Here is a 22,138-nt window from a genome sequence, read left to right on the forward strand (position 1 = left end):
GCTGGCGGAATATATTGTTAGGGGTTTATGTAGGGTTTCGGATTTTTTTCAATTTTCTTTTTTTTTTTTTTTTTTAATGAAAGCCAGCTTTTAGTTAGACCAAATTATTCCACATGAGGCTTGGAGAATTCACATTTCTTCCATCTTTTTTTACTCTATGATTTTACTAAAAACAACTATATTTTCTCTCTTTTCTCAATTAAATAATATTCTTTTAAGAAAAGGATCAAATAGAAAGTTTATTTTGGCTAGGAACTCAACATCAGTTCCATTCTCCATGATCGTACTCTCGAACTCAACAATCACGTCTTCCCGATCGATCTTATTCCTATGCGACTTGGTAGTTTCGATATCATAGTAGGCATGGTTTTCTTTGTGAGAATCGTGCTGAAGTCGTTTGTTTCGAAAAGATAATTCGTTTCTCTCTTTCGAACGGTGATCAATTATGTGTTTATGGCGAGGTATCCTCGAAGGAACTAAAACTTATGTCGTGCATTCAAGCAAGCAAGTATCTCCGCAAGGAATACTTGGCTTTCTTAGCCCACATTGTAGTAGCGGAGGAGGAAAAGAAGCCGATGGAAAAGGTACTTGTGGTTCGTGATTTTCCTAATGTCTTTCCTGACGATTTACCTGGTCTACCCCTACTCGTTTTTTTTAACGTCCAACATAAGAATCGCCGGGTACTCCGTACGTGGCACCCATTGGCCGAAAGGTAGCCCGCGGCAGCCCAACCTGCACGCACGGAGCCCCTAGCCCACCATGCCACCAGTTTCAGGGAAAACCCGACCTTGCACCCGCCCGAGGGCACGACAATGCAGAGCCGGTAAAACCCGGGTGGATCAGGAATCGAACTCGAGACCATTCAGCCAAGAGTCTTTCCCTCATTTCCATAACCACTACGCTATAAGCCCAGGGTCGGTCTACCCCTACTCGTGATATCGACTTTCAAATCGACCTTATTCCTGGAGCTAACCATGTTGCTAAAGCCCCTTATCACCTCGTACCCTCCGAAATGCGTGAACTTTCTAGCCAACTCCAAGAGTTACTTGATAAAGGCTTCATACGCCCTAGGACATTTCCTTGGGGCGCACCTGTCCTTTTTATGAAAAAGAAGGACGGATCGTTCTGAATGTGCATCGATTATAACAAGCCTACCATCAAGAATCGCTACCCTCTGCCCCGAATCGACGACTTATTTGATCAACTACAAGGCGTTACGTGCTTCTCAAAGATCGATCTACGCTCTGGTTATCATCAATTGCGTATTCAAGAGCAAGACATTCCGAAAACCGCTTTTCATACCCGTTATGGCCATTATGAATTCGTGGTCATGCCTTTTGGTCTCACCAACGCACCCGCGGTCTTCATGGATTTGATGAACCGTGTGTGTAAACCCTTCTTGGATCGTTTCGTCATCGTGTTTATCGATGATATCCTTATCTACTCGAAGTCTAGAGCCGAACATGCACAGCATCTCCGTTTAGTTCTCGAGCTTCTCCAGGGGAATCGCCTCTACGCCAAGTTCTCCAAGTGTGAATTTTGGCTCGAGGAGGTTCAATTCCTCGGTTACGTCGTTAATAGTCAAGGAATTCATGTCGATACCGCAAAGATAGAAACTGTCAAGAGTTGGACCACACCGAAAACCCTGTAACAACCCTCACTAAAAATTAATATTTAGTATGATAATTATGCAATAAGGAAACCCTAATTAAGTTTAGTATGATTAATTAATCAGTTAATCAATATTAATTAAGCTAACAAGATTAATTAAGCTAAGTAAGGTCTATTAAAAATAGATATATATAAGGTTGTATAAGAACGTTTAATATTAATAATAAAATATATTATTTTATTTTCCTTACTCCGTTTTTAATGAAACTTAGGTTAAAACGTAGATAAAAATATGCTCGTTCTATTGACATATTCGTCGTTTTATAAAACGTTATATTTTAAAAGTTATACAAGAAAAACGAGTTAAGCAGCTGAAATAAAATAACTAAGCTAGCTAGCTAGCACGTCAAGCTAGCTAGCAAGCACGTCACTATCCCACATCGACGAAATTATGTTGAGGTGCCTGCCTGCTTGCTTACTATAAATAGGAAGCTTAGGATTCATTTTTCTTTGCTCATTTCTCTTCTTCTCTCTATACGTTGGTGTTCTAACCAATAATCACTCGATCGCTATTACGATTAAGTTTCCGAGCGATCAATATATCCAAAGGATGTTTAAGTGCCGCCCACATTGGGTTATGCTTTATCTATCGTCGGTAATCCGATGACTGAGCCGAAGCATTGTACTTTATCGTTGTCGATAATTCGATAATGAGCCGAAGTATTATACTTTATCGTTTGTCATTATTGATAAATGAGCCGAAGTATTGCACTTAGACATTCATTAGAAATTGATCTCGGGAAATTATCGTAACTGCTGTATTGATCATTAACCCGGTTTTTATGAAATTCGTTAAGGTTCGAATCTCATGACTACCGTTAAGGTTTGATTTAGGTTTTTACACCAATACGTATTCTATTCTGTTAAACTACCAAAAATACTCCCAACTACACCCTTACAATCAAACAAACTATAAAATCATCAGAAGATCCGGAATAATAAAGTGCATGCCTAATTATCGGAAGAAGTAGAATCAGGAAGTTTGTTAATTAAATCCTGCATGTTGATTTGTGAGTTATTCCTCTTTTGTAAATTCTTTTCTCACAGTTTGTGAGTTATTCTCTTTTTATAAATTCTTTTATCACCGTTTGTGATTGTTTACAATACTCCAAATTATTTTCAGAATTATAACTTACAGTGATTAAGTTTATGTGAATCACCAAATTACAGCCGGTATGTGGGGTATTGTATACATTACTTGATAATCGTCACCATTGGGGCAGCCATTGGGTGATATGACCATAATCACAGATACCATTGGACGTATGGGCCAATGGATCGAGTGGTAAAGTACTGTGGGTAGTTGGTTGATATCAGGATACATTGTAAAAGATCTTATCACTGTGAATTATAACAAATGTGTCGTTTTCAGTAAAATGAATAATTCACTCAGTATTTCCCGCTGACAAAATCTTTTTAAAACGCGTTTCAGGTAATTACAGTAGATTGGAGTAATGATTGGATCCGGCACTAAAAGACTTCAAGAAGTGGCTTATTTTATTAATTAAATCGAATTAAGAAATATTGTTTTTATTAAAAGCTACCTTTGTAAAACATGGAATTTATTCCATCTTTTTAAATAAAATCCGGTGTTTCTAAACTCTGATATTTTTCCTAACTCACGGTCCTGATGAAATTTCCGCTGCAATGTTTTTCAAAATAATCACCGGTACCACTGGACTGCTCACGACACCGATTCCGGCTAGATGGGGTCGGGGGTCGTGACAGAAGGTGGTATCAGAGCTAAGCCACTGCTTTAAGCCTATAAGTGTTGTGATAACAATACTTAAGCTTAAATATAAGAGTTAGGAAATTGCTATTAACTTAACTGGTAGCACATCTGATAATATTTAGACTTGAACATAAGAAAAGATGCCTTAGTATAAGCTAAGCCACTTGTTTACGCAAATAGGTGTTATAATAATACCTAAGCTTAAAACGGAAAAGTTAGAAACTTAATATTGTTTAATAGCACTCTGAATGATATTTAGACTCGAACTTAAGAATTTTGTCTTAATATAAGCTTCAAGATAAAATTTCTTATATGAGTATAAAGAAGTATAATTGGTATTTAATAAGAATAACGACTAGCAGGCAATAACATTTAATTGCTATTTATTCTTGTGTATTGGTATTACTTGGTCAAGAATAAAGATATATTATGGAAATACAAATTTCCTTGATTCTGGATAAAAGCCCTAATAAAAGAGGCACTTTTAAAATTTTGAAAAGATACTATTTATGGGAAATAGAAAATTTTCTCCGGCAAAAACTGGGTATAGAGTAGCAGACTCTCCAGCTTGTCCGGATATACTGAAATTACCGCTCCGGCGCGAACCGGATAAGACGGGATAAATGGTATGTCAAACCAGTAACAAGATTTCCCTAAATACTATCATGACCAAATATCTGACTGGTTTTTGGAAATATGAATCTATTATATACATTTAACCCTATGAAAGGTATGTATATTACAACATGTGAAATATATAATATAGATATGTATATCTATAAGGAATTCCAAAAAGTTAATTAAGAATAAAGCACAAGCATATGTATATAGATTTCTTTATCAGGAATCTTTCGCATATATCTTTAATTTTGATGTCAAACATTCTTTCGTTTGATCATCTACCTCGTAACTCGTGCAACAAAATAATACTGGAAACCCATTAAGTTGGGACACCATCAAAAATATAAGAATTTCCAATACGTTACCATAAACTACTAACGCCAGTAAGAAGCTGGTAAAGTTAATGCACAAGAAAACATATGAAACTTAAATTATACATCCACAGATGTCGAAGTTTATCACACATGACTTCCAAAGGCAAGATCTTTGAAAAATATAAATTAGGCACGATGATACCTACACTAATTCCATCAGTAAAAGAACTCCTAAATCAAAAAATCGGCACTTTGCCACATGATCTTACAAACGATCAAAATGTCGCTGAGGTACGTTGGAACAATATTTCACAAACATCGGTGCATAGTCTAACCTAAGTCATAATTATTAGCACTACAAAAGAAGTCATATATTTTTGCAAATCCCTGATTTCATTTCATTTCATTCGACATTCTCTGATAATGTTATTTAACAAATAGTTATCACACAAAATTTCAGATAAGAAGTTCTTATATTTCTTTCGTTGCAATTCTAACTTCTGCCTATAATAAGTTGACTTTCGTGTTCTTTTAATGGTCATCATACCATAAAGAATTCTTTCATAATAGCAAATATTGATCCATTTCGTTTCTTGGTAAATCCACACGATACACATGCACTATTTGTTGCGCATGTGGTTCATTTGAGTTATAAGACCCTAGGAAGGCATCCTTTCAATTTGTTGTTTTATCAAAAGTTCAAATATCGTTCCGCTATACTTGATCTTTGCATTATAAACCGCGTTTTTACAAAGCAATGACTCTTTAATATCGAATCAATGAATTTATTGAAAAACTCGATTTTCTTTTGAAAGGGATACATGGTTTCTTTGTGATCATGTTTGAACTTTCTTATTAAAACTCGTTTTATCCAAACCCAGTTAACTTGCTCGCAATACGTACTCAATTCAAAGTCCCATATGATGGATTGAAGTTATCATATTCAAAATAGTCCTAACAAGCACTTCAATTCTCTTAAACCATAATATGCTTGTTTAGTCTTCGAATTCATCAAATCATCTCTTTGATCACGATCACTTTGTGATGACATTTTCACAAAATTGAAGATTGCGTTAATCTAAGATTTAATTATTTATTTATATTGAATCCGCTTTATTGATTTATTTTATAAAAGCAATCTTAACACAATTATGTGCTAAAATAATGATCCACCATTTCATGTCCTAAATTCCGTAGTCCTTACAACCAATCGAGCCTTTCGTAATATTTCTTACCTTATCATCATTAATCGAAAAACATTGTATAAAGTTAATTAATTATATATAAAAAACTTACAATATAGTATTTCTGTAATTAAAATTTTGTTAAAACCATTAAGGTAAAGAAATTATATTTTTACGTATAAAATTTTGTTTAAAGTATATTCTCATTTAAGTTTATGCCTTTATCATTGGTAATTAATATTAGTTTTACTATTAGTAATAATATATTAATAGTAATAGTGTTAGTATTATTTTCAGATACTAGGATTATTATCAAGGGCAAGTATTGGATAGCCTAGCCTTAGTTAGGCATGGACTGGCCACCTATGCTTAAACAAGGCAGCGCTATCCAATATCCGCCATGATAATGACTAGTTAATTAAGTCATCATACTTATTTAGTAAATCTTAATTATATATTTTACTTTGTACTGTAAAGAGAAAACATATTTTTCATAAAACGATACCAAAATTAAAGGGACAAATAAAATAATTATGTATCACATATTTTGTGATAACTATGTACCATAACACTCTAATAAAGAAAATAACCATATAAGAATAATATAGTAGTCAGCGACTACATTGGGTTAGAAGAACATTGTAATACATAAAGAATAGTCACCACAACATTTGTAACTACCTTTTTCAACGCTATATGTTTTCAAAATAAAAATAAGTAATCACATAGAATTGACCCAGTATTATATAAAATATTTTACAAATACTTTTACCCCTGTTATTCATAACTTTCATTTAAAAGTTATAAATAATAGTGATTCTTTTACAAAATCATAATACTAAAATATTTTGTAAATGGAATAACTTTACTACAGTATTTTGTAAATATAAGTTATTTTACATAGTATAATAAAAACTAAAATAATATTTATTTGAAAATGGTAACTATTTTGTGAAACAAATAATATATATTACACTTGCTTTAGTAATATAATATAATAGTTGGTCATGCCAAAATAACTTGTTCTTATTATCTTTCCATCTCTATGGCATAGTATGAAAAATATAGTTACTAATAATATACTATCACATTATTTCACAATTTAAAACAACTTGGAACTCTAAACAATAATACACTAACTCTATTGTTCTTTGGTTTATCTTTGAAATTCACTCATCTCAGCACATTGATTTTCTCATATCATAAATATTTGACAAATCATTTTTCATGCTTTTTCCCGTCAATTCTAAGTCTTCCTCAGTTGTCAATCAAGTAAGATTTCTTTTAATAAATTTTAGTGATTCCAAAAATCCTACACATTTATTTTAAAATCTATTTATCATATATCTTTTGGCTTAAACCCAATTACCTTAAAAAACTATACCATTTCATCTCATTCGTTTAAACATTTCATCTTTTGAAATATCTAGATTCGCTTCCTTGAAACTCACAATTTCGAAAACGGTGAATTTATTCGGTCATCATTATTGAATTCTTTCAATCACTACAAACGCTTTGTAGCATCCGAATAGAGCTGTAGCCTGTGTTAAACCCTATTCATAAGTCGTTCGTTTGATTTGTCATATTCTTGGTACAATTATGTACTTAGATTACAATACACTAAATCCTGTTGTCCATTACCATTTAAGTAAACAATACTGATTTTCGGATAATCATTAACAAATTATTTTCCATACTCCCATTTACCAATAGATATTTATCGAATCAGAATCTCCCTCAATTGATTAAAGTAAGTTCATTTTGAATATTAAATCCAACTGTTTCTATAAATTATTTTTATTTTTAAAATGTTCATACCCCTCAAAATATCTTTTGACTCCATTCCACGATACATTGCTTCTCCTAATTAAAAAACAAAATTCCAAGAAAATGTCATCGTCCAAATCTCGAGGACGAGATTTTTATTAAGGTGGGGAGGATGTAACAACCCTCACTAAAAATTAATATTTAGTATGATAATTATGCAATAAGGAAACCCTAATTAAGTTTAGTATGATTAATTAATCAGTTAATCAATATTAATTAAGCTAACAAGATTAATTAAGCTAAGTAAGGTCTATTAAAAATAGATATATATAAGGTTGTATAAGAACGTTTAATATTAATAATAAAATATATTATTTTATTTTCCTTACTCCGTTTTTAATGAAACTTAGGTTAAAACGTAGATAAAAATATGCTCGTTCTATTGACATATTCGTCGTTTTATAAAACGTTATATTTTAAAAGTTATACAAGAAAAACGAGTTAAGCAGCTGAAATAAAATAACTAAGCTAGCTAGCTAGCACGTCAAGCTAGCTAGCAAGCACGTCACTATCCCACATCGACGAAATTATGTTGAGGTGCCTGCCTGCTTGCTTACTATAAATAGGAAGCTTAGGATTCATTTTTCTTTGCTCATTTCTCTTCTTCTCTCTATACGTTGGTGTTCTAACCAATAATCACTCGATCGCTATTACGATTAAGTTTCCGAGCGATCAATATATCCAAAGGATGTTTAAGTGCCGCCCACATTGGGTTATGCTTTATCTATCGTCGGTAATCCGATGACTGAGCCGAAGCATTGTACTTTATCGTTGTCGATAATTCGATAATGAGCCGAAGTATTATACTTTATCGTTTGTCATTATTGATAAATGAGCCGAAGTATTGCACTTAGACATTCATTAGAAATTGATCTCGGGAAATTATCGTAACTGCTGTATTGATCATTAACCCGGTTTTTATGAAATTCGTTAAGGTTCGAATCTCATGACTACCGTTAAGGTTTGATTTAGGTTTTTACACCAATACGTATTCTATTCTGTTAAACTACCAAAAATACTCCCAACTACACCCTTACAATCAAACAAACTATAAAATCATCAGAAGATCCGGAATAATAAAGTGCATGCCTAATTATCGGAAGAAGTAGAATCAGGAAGTTTGTTAATTAAATCCTGCATGTTGATTTGTGAGTTATTCCTCTTTTGTAAATTCTTTTCTCACAGTTTGTGAGTTATTCTCTTTTTATAAATTCTTTTATCACCGTTTGTGATTGTTTACAATACTCCAAATTATTTTCAGAATTATAACTTACAGTGATTAAGTTTATGTGAATCACCAAATTACAGCCGGTATGTGGGGTATTGTATACATTACTTGATAATCGTCACCATTGGGGCAGCCATTGGGTGATATGACCATAATCACAGATACCATTGGACGTATGGGCCAATGGATCGAGTGGTAAAGTACTGTGGGTAGTTGGTTGATATCAGGATACATTGTAAAAGATCTTATCACTGTGAATTATAACAAATGTGTCGTTTTCAGTAAAATGAATAATTCACTCAGTATTTCCCGCTGACAAAATCTTTTTAAAACGCGTTTCAGGTAATTACAGTAGATTGGAGTAATGATTGGATCCGGCACTAAAAGACTTCAAGAAGTGGCTTATTTTATTAATTAAATCGAATTAAGAAATATTGTTTTTATTAAAAGCTACCTTTGTAAAACATGGAATTTATTCCATCTTTTTAAATAAAATCCGGTGTTTCTAAACTCTGATATTTTTCCTAACTCACGGTCCTGATGAAATTTCCGCTGCAATGTTTTTCAAAATAATCACCGGTACCACTGGACTGCTCACGACACCGATTCCGGCTAGATGGGGTCGGGGGTCGTGACAAACCCCGTCTGAAGTTCATTCTTTTCTCGGTTTGGCGGGTTACTACCGCCGATTTATCGCTGATTTCTCTAAACTCGTTGTTCCTCTCACTGTCTTAACACATAAAGACAAAGCTTTTGTTTGGGGAACCGAACAAGAGGATACCTTTCAAACTCTCAAGCTTATGCTTTGTAACGCTCCCGTTCTCGCCCTACCCAACGAAAACGACGACTTTGTTGTTTATTGCGATGCCTCTAACCTAGGTCTTGGTTGTGTTCTTATGCAATGAGACAAGGTTATCGCGTATGCGTCTCGACAACTCAAGGTCCATGAGAAGAACTACACAACCCACGGCCTCGAACTCAGTGCAGTTGTTTTTGCGTTAAAGATTTGGCGATGCTACATGTACGGTACCAAGTTTACGGTCTTCACCGACCATAAGAGCCTACAACATATCTTGAACCAGAAAGAGCTGAATATGCGCCAATGCAGATGGGTTGAACTTCTCAACGACTACGATTGTGAGATACGTTACCACCCAGGCAAGGCAAATGTCGTTGCTGAGGCTCTTAGCCGACGAAGCTATTTACATACTGTTCGCGACTTTCAAGCCCAACACGAACTCGAAGCCCTCATTCGCGACACTCAGCACGCCTGTTTTCTCGAAAACACTTTGAAGAAAGAGAGAATATGCGGAACCGAAAATCAGCTGGTGAATAAACCGAATGGTATATTTCACTATCTCGACCGCATTTGGATCCTCAGTCGCAATAACCTTCGGGAGATATTGATGACTGAAGCCCACAGATCCCGATATTCCATTCACCCTGGTGCTGACAAGATGTACCAGGACCTTCGTTCCAGGTATTGATGGCCGGGAATGAAAAAGGACATCGCGCTGTACGTTTCGAAATGCCTAACTTGCTGGAAAGTTAAGGCCGGACATCAACGACTCTCTGGCTTACTCGAACAACCCGAGATCCCGATGTGGAAATGGGAGAGTATTGCCACGGATTTCATTACGAAACTCCCTCGCACGCTATCTAGTCACGATAGCATTTGGGTTATCATTGATCGTCTTACGAAATCTGCTCACTTTTTACTGATACGAGAAGACTTCAAGGTAGAACGATTAGCACGAATCTATACCGACGAAGTCATTTATCGACATAGGACACCTCGTGACATCATCTCTGACCGCGATGGTCGTTTTACCTCGCGTCTCTGGGAGACATTCCAAGCCGCTATCGGTACGACTCTTAACCTCAGTACCACATTCCATCCCCAGACCAACGGTCAGACTGAGCGCACGATCCGCACCCTTGAAGATATGCTTCGTTCGTACATTATAGATTTTGGTGGTAATTAGGATTCACATTTACCTTTAGTAGAATTCTCGTACAATAACAGTTATCACGCTAGTATTCAAATGGCACCCTTTGAGGCATTATGTGGTAGAAAATGTCGATCGCCAATTATATGGCACGAGATCAGAGACGCACAAATCACTGCTCCCGAGTTACTGCAAGAGACGACAGACAAGATCCACCAAATAAGGGACAATCTCTTGAAATATTGGAGTCGTCAAAAGAGCTACGCCGATAATCGCCGCAAGCCCCTTGAGTTTGAAGTTGGTGATCACGTATACCGAGAGGTTTCACCTTGGAAGGGGGTGATCCAATTCAGCAAGAAAGGGAAACTAGCGCCACGATACGTGGGTCCTTTTAAAATTCTGGAAAGAATTGGCAAAGTGGCCTATCGACTCGAGTTACCGGAGGAACTCAGCAACGTACATCCGACTTTCCACGTCTCGAACTCAAAAAGTGCCTAGCTGAAGAAAATCTTCACGTACCTCTCGAAGATTTGCAAATAAACGAGACTCTACACTGTGTGGAACAGCCTGTAGAAATCAGGGACCGAGAGACCAAGAAACATCGACGCACTCGCATTCCCATAGTGAAGGTTCGCTAGAAAGGCAAACGCGGCACCGAGTTCACTTGGGAACTCGAAAGTGATTTGAAAGCTAAATATCGGCAACTCTTTGTTACGTCTACTACTTAATTTCGGGACGAAATTCCCTAAAGTAGGGGAGACTGTAACAACCCGTACTTTGGATATTCCCACTTTTATCGTATTTTCTTCGTAAACGCTTGTACTATTGGGATTCGATTAACGCTATGGGTTAAACAATATTTTCAACACATTTTAAACGCATATTACAACGCTTACTTAATCACAATTGTCGCATTTAAACGCTATCTATAACGCTTATCACCTAGACGCTTATCGCAACACAAACTCAAAACGCAGATTTGGTTATGAATTTACATTATTATGTGTGTTATTTGTGTGATTATTTGCTTAGAATGTTATATGATTATCAACGCAACGCTTATACGCTCAAACGCTCACTCGCAACTCGATAAAACGCAACACAACGCTTAACAAACGAACCAAAGTTGAAAAACTAACAAACGCAAACCCGGCCGTCCGAATGGTCATCCGCCCGGATGGAGCCATCCGGACACCTCCACTTGCACACCGACTTAATCCCTCGCCCTCCTCTATAAATACCTGCCGTACACCCTCATTTCAACACTTTGACACTCCCATCCGCTCCCAACTCTCAGACGCGATTCAAGGCCTTTTTGTAAGCATTTTCTTTCAAATCTTCGTTAATCTCCACCTCTATTCACTTCTAGTCCATCTTCTTCATCAAAATCACACTCACACAAACGCACACTTTAACTTTTTCTCAAAAACCCTTGATTCCAGCCATTTCGAATACGGTTTCCACTCATTTTGCTTAGGTAAACTGTGGTGGAGCATCATTAACTCGAGATGGGATCAAGTATGAAAGATTTCAACGTTTCTTAACTTATTTCTAAACTTCTTTTCAGTTTTTACACAATATTGGAGGAATCAGGACCCTGTCAGACTCTCGACTCATTCCATAGTCGAAAGTCGGCTTGAAAACTGGTTTCCACCAAAGAGACGGACCGATTAACGGGTCGAACATGAATCTTCATCAAGAACAGAACATTCGATCGCATGGGCGAGGCCCATCCGTCCGAATGGACTGAGCCTGGTGTTTTCTGTTGTTCGAATCCGTCAACACGTCCGATTCCGTTTACCAAAACCGTTGATTAAGAAAACTTTTACAAAAGCTTCAGCTTAGCCATCCGCCCGAATGGCCATCCGTCCGGATGGAACCCGTCTGGATGACCTAACCCTGATAAATATCCATTGTTTATTTTTGTTGCCACGGCTGTTAAAACATTTTTAATCAAAACTTCGAAAATTTTAATGGTTCACAAACAACCACGGACTATCCGCCCGAATGGCCATTCGCCCGAATGGCCACCCGTCCAGATGGAACCCATCCGCCTGGATGGACTAGACCCATCCGTTCAGATAGCCTGTTGAACACTTAACCTACTTTTACCCCACTCGACATTCTGATTTCGACCGTGTCAGCACTTGGAAGACTTATGCTTCTGTTCCCATACACAGGCTGACCCAGCGCTCCCTTTATTCCAACCCAGATTGTGTTTACTTGCTAAACACACACTGTGAATATACTCGAACCCTTTTTCATTTAACACATTTTTGGGTGTTACATACGTTCTCTATCAATACACAACACACAACGCAAACACTTTATAAACGCTAACCGCTCCCGCATGTTATACGTGATTTGTTGAATGCTTGTTACTATGCTTATACGGTGTTACACTAGACCGCCCTGTGTGACAGGGGTTGCTAGGGATCACATTACTTTACTTCACGTCTTCGCTTCGGTGAACATGTGTCGCGCATACTCTACAACGCAGTCTCGTGGTTATGTTGTATCATTGTTGATAGTTACATGCTTCGCCCGTTACGTGTTACATGCTAGTTATGCGTAAACGCTTTTCATACTATTATCTATGGTAAAATTGTGTACTCACCTTTACTTTATGTATTGACTTTTATTTTAAAGTATGTGACAGGTTGATTGGATGTTATGCTGCAAACAAGTTAGGAAGTCTAGAAACTCACCAAATAAAATCTGAGTTGTAGGAATGGAATTTGTTTTTGAGATTGAATATATGTAATGACTGTTATGAATTATTTGTTTAATAGTATGGGATATTGAACCTTATAAATATTGTCATTTAATAGTTGTTATGGATTCTCTTAAACTGTAACACCCCAAAAACCTACAAGTATGTATATTATGTAGTTAAATAAAAATATAAACCTAGTTAGAATGTAATTTGAAAGAATAACCCAAAAGAGAAGGTTTAGTTAATTAAAGACGAATTGTATAAACTTGAGGGACCAAATAAGGGAAAAGGGGAAAGTGATTTTCTTAAAATCAAATATTAACACACACCACACACACTTCAGTGTGTGTGTGTGTCGACTGAACCAAGGGGAAACAAACCCCAAGCCCTCAAGTTCTACAAATTCAGTAAATTGAAGCAGAATTCTTGGTCCAAATCAATGCATGTTTGCATAGAAACGATCATCTAAGCTAGACAAACGATTGGTAAGTCGAATTCCATGATTTGGTAATTTTTCATGAATGGGTTTTGATTTAGTATGAAGCTTTCTTTGAAATTGATTATGAATGTATGTTGGAATTACCTTATAGAGGGCCAAATCATGTTTAATTTCTGATTTAGTTAAAGATTTGTATAAAACCCACTTGCAAATGTGATGATAAGAAGAATCATAAAAGTTCTATGTTAATTGGTATGATGACTAGAATTGGTAGTGTTCATATCAACGGATTGTTAGTTAGAAACAATTTATGAATGAAAGTTGCATAGAAAATTATTAGAATTTGATGTTCTTGATGAAGTTGATATGAAATAGTTAAGTTATGCTCATAATACTTGTACTCTATGCTTGATAGGTAGTACGCACGCCAAGTGTTTGTTAAAATGCTTGAAAGAAATAAGTCTCATATTGATGCATTGTTACATTGATTAGGACCTAGACAACCTTGAATGATAATGCATATCTTAAGAACGGATTTCAAATATGACATGAGATTAAAGTATGTGAATTCGGAATGTAGGAATAAAAGAAGAAAGTTCAAATCAATCCGGGTCGCAAGCGAAGGACGGCAAAGGTAAGTTCTTGCTTACATTGTGTTTTAGCATGTAATGTGGTTATATCCTATTGTTCAATGGTTGGAATTGTTTTAATTGGGACATGTTGATGTGAGCCGTATATGTAAATTATATAAGAGTCGAATGAGTTAAAAAGGGTAGGATGAGAAGTTTAGAGGAGCTTATGTCCGAAAGAAGGTTTAAAAGGCTTACTTGTGGTCTATACTTGTAATTGATGTCGTATGAATTTTGTAATGAGAATGTCTAACGGTTTGCTTGTATGTAGGTAAATCTACTTGTTAAATGGCGTCACTCGGATCGAACACACTCATGAAGCACGCTTCCGCAAGGATATTAGCTTTGGTCAAAACTTTGTTAAATGTACTTTTTGGTAAAATGGGTCTTTTTGTAAGTAACAAAACTTGTTTGTTGTTAGATGTCGAACTCGTAGTCGAAGACAATGTTAGTTGTTTATGAATGTTGGGTTGTAAGTTAATTTAACATCTTCTAGTTAGTCATGCTATGGTTAAAATGCAGAAGTTTTGCTTATGAATTATTTGACCCGTTCGGTAATTTTGTCGAATGAAGCTCGTTAGTGTCTTTTATGTTTTGGCCCTTACAAGTTGGTATCAGAGCCTAGGTTTGAGAGATTCGAGTAGGCTGTGGTGCTCGAACTCAAACCGAAAGCTCTGGTGAAAGTGTGTTCGATCCAAAGCGCCACGCAAGTAAGTGATTTAAAGATTTTATGCTTATAGATAGAAATGGGATTGGGTTATGGTTTAGTTGCTAGTATAATATGGTTGGGAATGTTAAGGTGCTCTATGGAAGGTTTCGGGGCTGCCCGGGACCATTTCGGGTTGGAAATAGGGGCTGGGAATGAGAATTTTGGTTTTTCAGCGCCTGCACATCAGAAAGGCCGTCGGCGACGGACCCCTATACCGTCGGCGACGGTACCCCTTCACCCGACGGCTTATGTTCCTGCCTACGGGCTAAAGTCAGCGACGCAACTTTCTGGGGACCGTCGGCGACGCACACCTGTGCCGTCGGCGACGGCCCCTCCCTGTCTGCTTTTCCTGAATTGTTTGTTTGTTATGTAAGGACCTTTAATTCAGTCTTAAATCTTCGTTTAACCTAAAGAACACCTCAAATTGTTCATGAAGCTAAGAATTTAAGATAATTCACATGTTTTAATGACGAATGTGTAAAAGAACGGAAGTCATGTATATAAAAGAATGAAGTAACTAATGTCTTAGAATGTTGTAAGGAAAGATTTAAGAAGTTTATGACTTATGAGGATGAGTTATTAAGAATGAATAGTATATAGAACGATGAGGAGAATGAATGTGATAATACTTGACACGAATGTTTATTTGTAGATGGCAAGTGGAGGAAATACGCATACTACCGAACGTATAACTCGAGATGAGTTAAACAAGATGATTTCCGATGAAGTAACGAAGGCAATTGATTCAAATGTTTCAAGGCTAGCACAAGAAGTGGAGGGTCAAGTATTAAGTACAGTGGAGAACATGGTCACTAGCAAAGTAGAGGAGTTGAAAGAGATGATAACGGGGATTCAAGGCAAGAAGGAAGTAAGACGGTGCACCTACAAAGATTTCATGGCATGTAAGCCTACGACTTTTAACGGGGAAATTGATCCCATCGAATGCCAAAGATGGATAGCCAACATGGAAGGGGTGTTCATTCGAAGCCATTGCGACAAGGAAGACCAAGTCATGTTTGCCACGGGGCAACTCATGCGAAGGGCTAAAGATTGGTGGGACTCGTATAGTAAGGAGATTGGAGAAAATCGAGTTCAAACCTTGACTTGGCAAGAATTCAAACAGCCTTTTATCAAGTACCATTGTCCACAATCAGCTGTGGATCGGATTCAAGAAGATTTTCTCCGATTGCGACAAAGGGATGAATCAGTTAATGAAATCACGAACACTTTCCTCGATCAGCTGAAGTTTTGTGAAGAGATAGTTGGGACAGAAAGGAAGAAGATCATTCGTTATCATGGCATGCTCAAAGCTGAAATTCGGGAGTTCATAACTCCTTCAAAATGTGAAACCTTGGACGAGATCATTGATTTAGCAAGGGATAGAGAAATCGAGATAAAGAGGCAAGATGAACGTGGGGAGAAAAGGCAAGTTGAGAAGGGGTCAACTCAGGGCTCATTCAAGAAACCCAAAACGCAAGATCAAGGAAAGAAGGAGGCTTCCAAAGGCGGGTTCCCACGATGCAAAACATGTGGAAAACCCCATTCTGGTGAATGCTTATTGGGAAGGAAGGGGTGTTACAATTGCGGGCAAGAAGGGCATCCGTACTATAACTGTCCGAATCCTAAGAGGGTGTGCTACAATTGTAATGAATCGGGCCATGTGAAAGCTGATTGCCCAAAGCTCAAACAAGGGTCGAAGAAGGAAGGAAAGAAAGAAGAAACCACGAAAGCGAAGGGAAGAATGTTTCAAATCTCCACGGAAGAAGCAAGAGCTCACCCGAATGTGGTCTCAGGTATCTATATGATAAACTCTATACCCACGTATATATTATTTGATACCGGAGCTAGTAGGTCATTCATTTCTAGTGAGCTTGTATGTTCCCCTTTATTCACGATAGAAAGAATGTGTACACCTCTCGAAGTAGAAATTGCCGATTGTAAGAGTTACCTCTTGCACGAAATATGTAGAGGTTGTAAAATCACCTTAGATGATGAAGATTTTGATATTGATTTGATTCCCATGGTTTTGGGAGAATTTAAAGTAGTGGTAGGTATGGATTGGTTATCCCGTTATCACGCGGAAATTTTGTGCGAAAACAAAATTATTCATGTGACATCCCCTAAGGGGAAACGGGTAACCATTCATGGGGAAAGGGAAGTAGGAGCAAAATTTTGCACTATCCTAGAAGCAATTAAATACGTGAGGAATGGAAGTAAAGCATTTTTAGCCTATGTAGTCGATACCAAATTAGGAGCTTTAAAACTTGAAGATACTAAGGTAGTGAATGAATACCCGGATGTATTTCCGGATGAATTGCCGGGACTTCCACCCGAGCGGGAAGTCGAGTTTCGTATCGAATTAGAACCGAATGCCAAACCAGTAGCCAAAGCCCCTTACCGGTTGGCACCCGCGGAAGTACGGGAATTAATGATCCAATTACAAGAACTTCTTGACAAGGGTTTCATACGCCCTAGCGTATCCCCGTGGGGAGCGCCTGTTTTGTTTGTTAAAAAGAAAGATGGGTCGATGAGAATGTGCATCGACTACCGTGAACTTAACAAACTCACGGTGAAGAACCGATACCCACTTCCGAGAATAGATGATCTCTTTGATCAACTACAAGGGGCGAGTTGGTTCTCAAAAATCGACTTGCGATCGGGCTACCATCAAGTACGAGTAAGGGAAGAGGATGTACCTAAGACTGCGTTCAGAACTCGCTACGGACATTACGAATTCCTGGTAATGTCATTCGGGTTAACTAACGCTCCGGCCACTTTTATGGATCTAATGAATAGGGTATGCCGAAATATGTTAGACCGTTTTGTCATAGTGTTTATTGATGATATTTTAGTATACTCTCGTAGCGAGTCTGAACATGCAAGTCATTTACGTCAGGTACTCGAGACGCTTCGAAAAGAAAGATTATATGCTAAGTTTTCTAAGTGTGCGTTTTGGCTTAGGGAAGTGCAGTTTTTAGGACATGTAATTAACGAAAAAGGGATTTTAGTGGATCCCTCTAAGGTAGAAGCCGTGATGAAATGGGTACCTCCGAAGAATGTAGGTGAGGTAAGAAGTTTCCTAGGTCTAGCCGGCTATTATCGGAGATTTATCCAAGACTTCTCCAAAATAGCCCTCCCTTTAACTAAACTAACAAAGAAAGAAGAAAGGTTCGAATGGAATGATGATCAGCAGAAAGCTTTCCGAATGTTAAAGGAGAAATTGTCAAGTTCCCCCGTTCTAACGCTGCCAGAAGGAACGGAAGACTTAGTGGTTTATGCAGATGCATCTCATCAAGGGTTGGGTTGTGTCTTGATGCAACGGGGCAAGGTCATTGCCTATGCATCAAGACAACTAAAGCAACATGAAATTAACTATCCAACCCACGATCTCGAACTGGCGGCGGTAGTGTTTGCCTTAAAAATTTGGAGGCATTATTTGTATGGAACGAGATGCACCATTTATTCGGACCACAAAAGCCTTAAATACTTCTTTGAGCAGAAAGATCTCAATATGAGGCAACGAAGGTGGCTAGAGTTGATCAAAGATTACGACTGCGACATTCTTTACCATCCGGGAAAAGCTAATGTTGTAGCGGATGCGTTAAGCCGGAAGGAGTACCCACCACCCATTCGAGTGAAATCGATGAGAATGATAGTTACACCAACCCTTCTTGAAACGATACGAAAGGAGCAAGACGAATCCTTGAATAAAGGCGATCCGAAAGGTGAAAGAACGAAAGGGTTTGAAAGTGAACTTGAAACAAACACGAGCGGATTAAGAACAAGGTTTGGGCGAGTTTGGATACCGCGATACTGTGAAGCAAAGACCTTATTATTGGAAGAAGCACACAAGTCCCGTTACTCAGTTCATCCGGGAGCCACTAAAATGTACCAAGATTTGAAAGAAAATTTTTGGTGGCCGGGAATGAAACGCGACATTGTCAAGTATGTATCTAAATGCTTGACATGTTCTCAAGTTAAGGCGGAACATCAAAAACCTTACGGGAAATTACAACCCTTAGAAATTCCGGTGTGGAAATGGGAGAATGTGGCTATGGATCTTGTGACCAAACTTCCAAGAACCAAGAAAGGGCATGATGCAATATGGGTCGTTGTTGACCGCCTCACCAAAAGCGCCCATTTTCTACCCATTCGAGAGACCTATTCCTCGGAGAGGTTAGCGGAAGTTTATGTGAATGAGATCGTTTCCCGCCATGGTGTGCCGGTGTCTATCGTCTCAGATCGAGATACGCGATTCACCTCCCGCTATTGGCGGAAATTTCATGAAGGAATGGGTACTCAATTGCATCTAAGTACCGCATACCACCCGCAAACGGATGGCCAATCCGAACGAACGATTCAGACTCTCATAGACATGTTGAGAGCATGCGTGATGGATTTCGGGGGAAATTGGGATGAACATTTACCGCTAGTAGAATTTTCATATAATAATAGCTACCAAAGTAGCATACAAATGGCGCCGTATGAAATGCTGTATGGAAGAAGGTGTAGAACCCCGGTTTGTTGGGGAGAAGTAGGGCAAAGGGAGCTCGCACCGAATGATGTGGTGGCGATAACCAACGAAAAGATCGACGTCGTACGGGCTCGGTTAAAAGCGGCGCAAGACCGACAAAAGTCCTATGCGGATAGAAGGAGTCGCCCTATCGAGTTCCAAGTGGGGGACCGAGTATTTTTGAAGGTGTCTCCGTGGAAAGGTATAATTCGTTTTCGTAAGCGAGGAAAGCTGGGTCCCCGATATATCGGACCGTTCGAGATTCTAGCTCGAGTTGGAAAGGTGGCCTACCGGTTGAATCTACCATCTTCTTTGGAAGGGATTCATAATACCTTTCACGTGTCGCAATTACGTAAATGCTTAGCGGATGAAACGGCCCATGTACCAATTGAAGACATTGAGATCGATGAGAAAATGAATTATATAGAAAGACCGGTAGCTATAAAAGATTCCAAAGTAAAGACGCTTCATAACAAGGAAATCAAGCAAGTCTTAGTCCAATGGCAACACAGAAAGGGATCGGATCTCACTTGGGAGTCGGAGGATGAGATGAAGAAGTTCTACCCGTTTTTATTTGGTACGTTAGCCGGGTTTCGAGGACGAAACCTCTTTTAAGGGGGGTGGACTTGTAACACCCCAAAAACCTACAAGTATGTATATTATGTAGTTAAATAAAAATATAAACCTAGTTAGAATGTAATTTGAAAGAATAACCCAAAAGAGAAGGTTTAGTTAATTAAAGACGAATTGTATAAACTTGAGGGACCAAATAAGGGAAAAGGGGAAAGTGATTTTCTTAAAATCAAATATTAACACACACCACACACACTTCAGTGTGTGTGTGTGTCGACTGAACCAAGGGGAAACAAACCCCAAGCCCTCAAGTTCTACAAATTCAGTAAATTGAAGCAGAATTCTTGGTCCAAATCAATGCATGTTTGCATAGAAACGATCATCTAAGCTAGACAAACGATTGGTAAGTCGAATTCCATGATTTGGTAATTTTTCATGAATGGGTTTTGATTTAGTATGAAGCTTTCTTTGAAATTGATTATGAATGTATGTTGGAATTACCTTATAGAGGGCCAAATCATGTTTAATTTCTGATTTAGTTAAAGATTTGTATAAAACCCACTTGCAAATGTGATGATAAGAAGAATCATAAAAGTTCTATGTTAATTGGTATGATGACTAGAATTGGTAGTGTTCATATCAACGGATTGTTAGTTAGAAACAATTTATGAATGAAAGTTGCATAGAAAATTATTAGAATTTGATGTTCTTGATGAAGTTGATATGAAATAGTTAAGTTATGCTCATAATACTTGTACTCTATGCTTGATAGGTAGTACGCACGCCAAGTGTTTGTTAAAATGCTTGAAAGAAATAAGTCTCATATTGATGCATTGTTACATTGATTAGGACCTAGACAACCTTGAATGATAATGCATATCTTAAGAACGGATTTCAAATATGACATGAGATTAAAGTATGTGAATTCGGAATGTAGGAATAAAAGAAGAAAGTTCAAATCAATCCGGGTCGCAAGCGAAGGACGGCAAAGGTAAGTTCTTGCTTACATTGTGTTTTAGCATGTAATGTGGTTATATCCTATTGTTCAATGGTTGGAATTGTTTTAATTGGGACATGTTGATGTGAGCCGTATATGTAAATTATATAAGAGTCGAATGAGTTAAAAAGGGTAGGATGAGAAGTTTAGAGGAGCTTATGTCCGAAAGAAGGTTTAAAAGGCTTACTTGTGGTCTATACTTGTAATTGATGTCGTATGAATTTTGTAATGAGAATGTCTAACGGTTTGCTTGTATGTAGGTAAATCTACTTGTTAAATGGCGTCACTCGGATCGAACACACTCATGAAGCACGCTTCCGCAAGGATATTAGCTTTGGTCAAAACTTTGTTAAATGTACTTTTTGGTAAAATGGGTCTTTTTGTAAGTAACAAAACTTGTTTGTTGTTAGATGTCGAACTCGTAGTCGAAGACAATGTTAGTTGTTTATGAATGTTGGGTTGTAAGTTAATTTAACATCTTCTAGTTAGTCATGCTATGGTTAAAATGCAGAAGTTTTGCTTATGAATTATTTGACCCGTTCGGTAATTTTGTCGAATGAAGCTCGTTAGTGTCTTTTATGTTTTGGCCCTTACATAAACAATCTGTTTCACTCAGTGCCACGCCCCGATGATTCCGCCATCGGTTGGGGTGTGACACTACCAACACACACCCAACACCATTCAACATTCAATATTCAACCACCACCATTATCAAAACAACATTCAACAACCACCAATTTCATGAGTTTAAGAGTATTCAGATTTTATGATTCAACGTTAACGGCGACAGAGGTGGTGTAGCAGTCGGGTGGTGAGGTAGGTTTGGAGGTGGTTGTTAATGAAATCGATTGGAGTTTAACCGCAGCTACTAGATCTGTTTTACTGGTGGGTTTTTTTCCAGCAGCTTATTTTGGTGGACATGTTTTTTTTTTACCGATTGGAAAAATTGATTGGAGTTTACCTGGGGGCGGGTGGTTATGGTGGTGGACAGGTTATTCTTGGCAGAGAGGGGAACGGGGGGGGGGGGGGGGGGGGA

The 22,138-nt window shown here is 37.8% G+C and overlaps 1 protein-coding gene across 3 annotated transcripts; it reads left to right on the plus strand.

The window, feature by feature from the left end:
* The first annotated feature begins 13,533 nt into the window (after positions 1-13,533).
* LOC110930626 lies at positions 13,534-21,649 on the plus strand. 3 transcript variants are annotated; one of them, XM_022173971.2, is made up of 5 exons: positions 13,534-13,727; positions 14,262-14,315; positions 15,672-16,812; positions 21,043-21,096; positions 21,363-21,649. In XM_022173971.2, the coding sequence occupies exons 3-5, from the start codon at positions 15,672-15,674 to the stop codon at positions 21,377-21,379; spliced, it is 1,212 nt and encodes a 403-aa protein (XP_022029663.1). In that variant the 5' UTR covers positions 13,534-13,727; positions 14,262-14,315; the 3' UTR covers positions 21,380-21,649. The 3 variants fall into 3 exon arrangements, 1 of the variants encoding a protein (XP_022029663.1); XR_002587946.2 differs by lacking the exons at positions 15,672-16,812; positions 21,043-21,096; positions 21,363-21,649 and adding an exon at positions 14,582-14,868 and having other exon boundaries at positions 13,566-13,727; XR_004891469.1 differs by lacking the exons at positions 13,534-13,727; positions 14,262-14,315; positions 15,672-16,812 and adding an exon at positions 20,347-20,508.
* Positions 21,650-22,138: the final 489 nt, after the last annotated feature.

This window comes from Helianthus annuus, chromosome 4 (genome assembly GCF_002127325.2).
Source record: "Helianthus annuus cultivar XRQ/B chromosome 4, HanXRQr2.0-SUNRISE, whole genome shotgun sequence".
Taxonomy (NCBI): Eukaryota; Viridiplantae; Streptophyta; class Magnoliopsida; order Asterales; family Asteraceae; genus Helianthus; species Helianthus annuus.

Coding starts and splice junctions, on each gene's coding strand:
- LOC110930626 (XM_022173971.2), top strand. CDS start 15,672: ATGGCAAGTGGAGGAAATACGCATACTACCGAACGTATAACTCGAGAT. Junction 16,813..21,042: donor TCACCCGAATGTGGTCTCAG/GTATCTATATGA, acceptor TTCGGAATGTAG/GAATAAAAGAAGAAAGTTCA.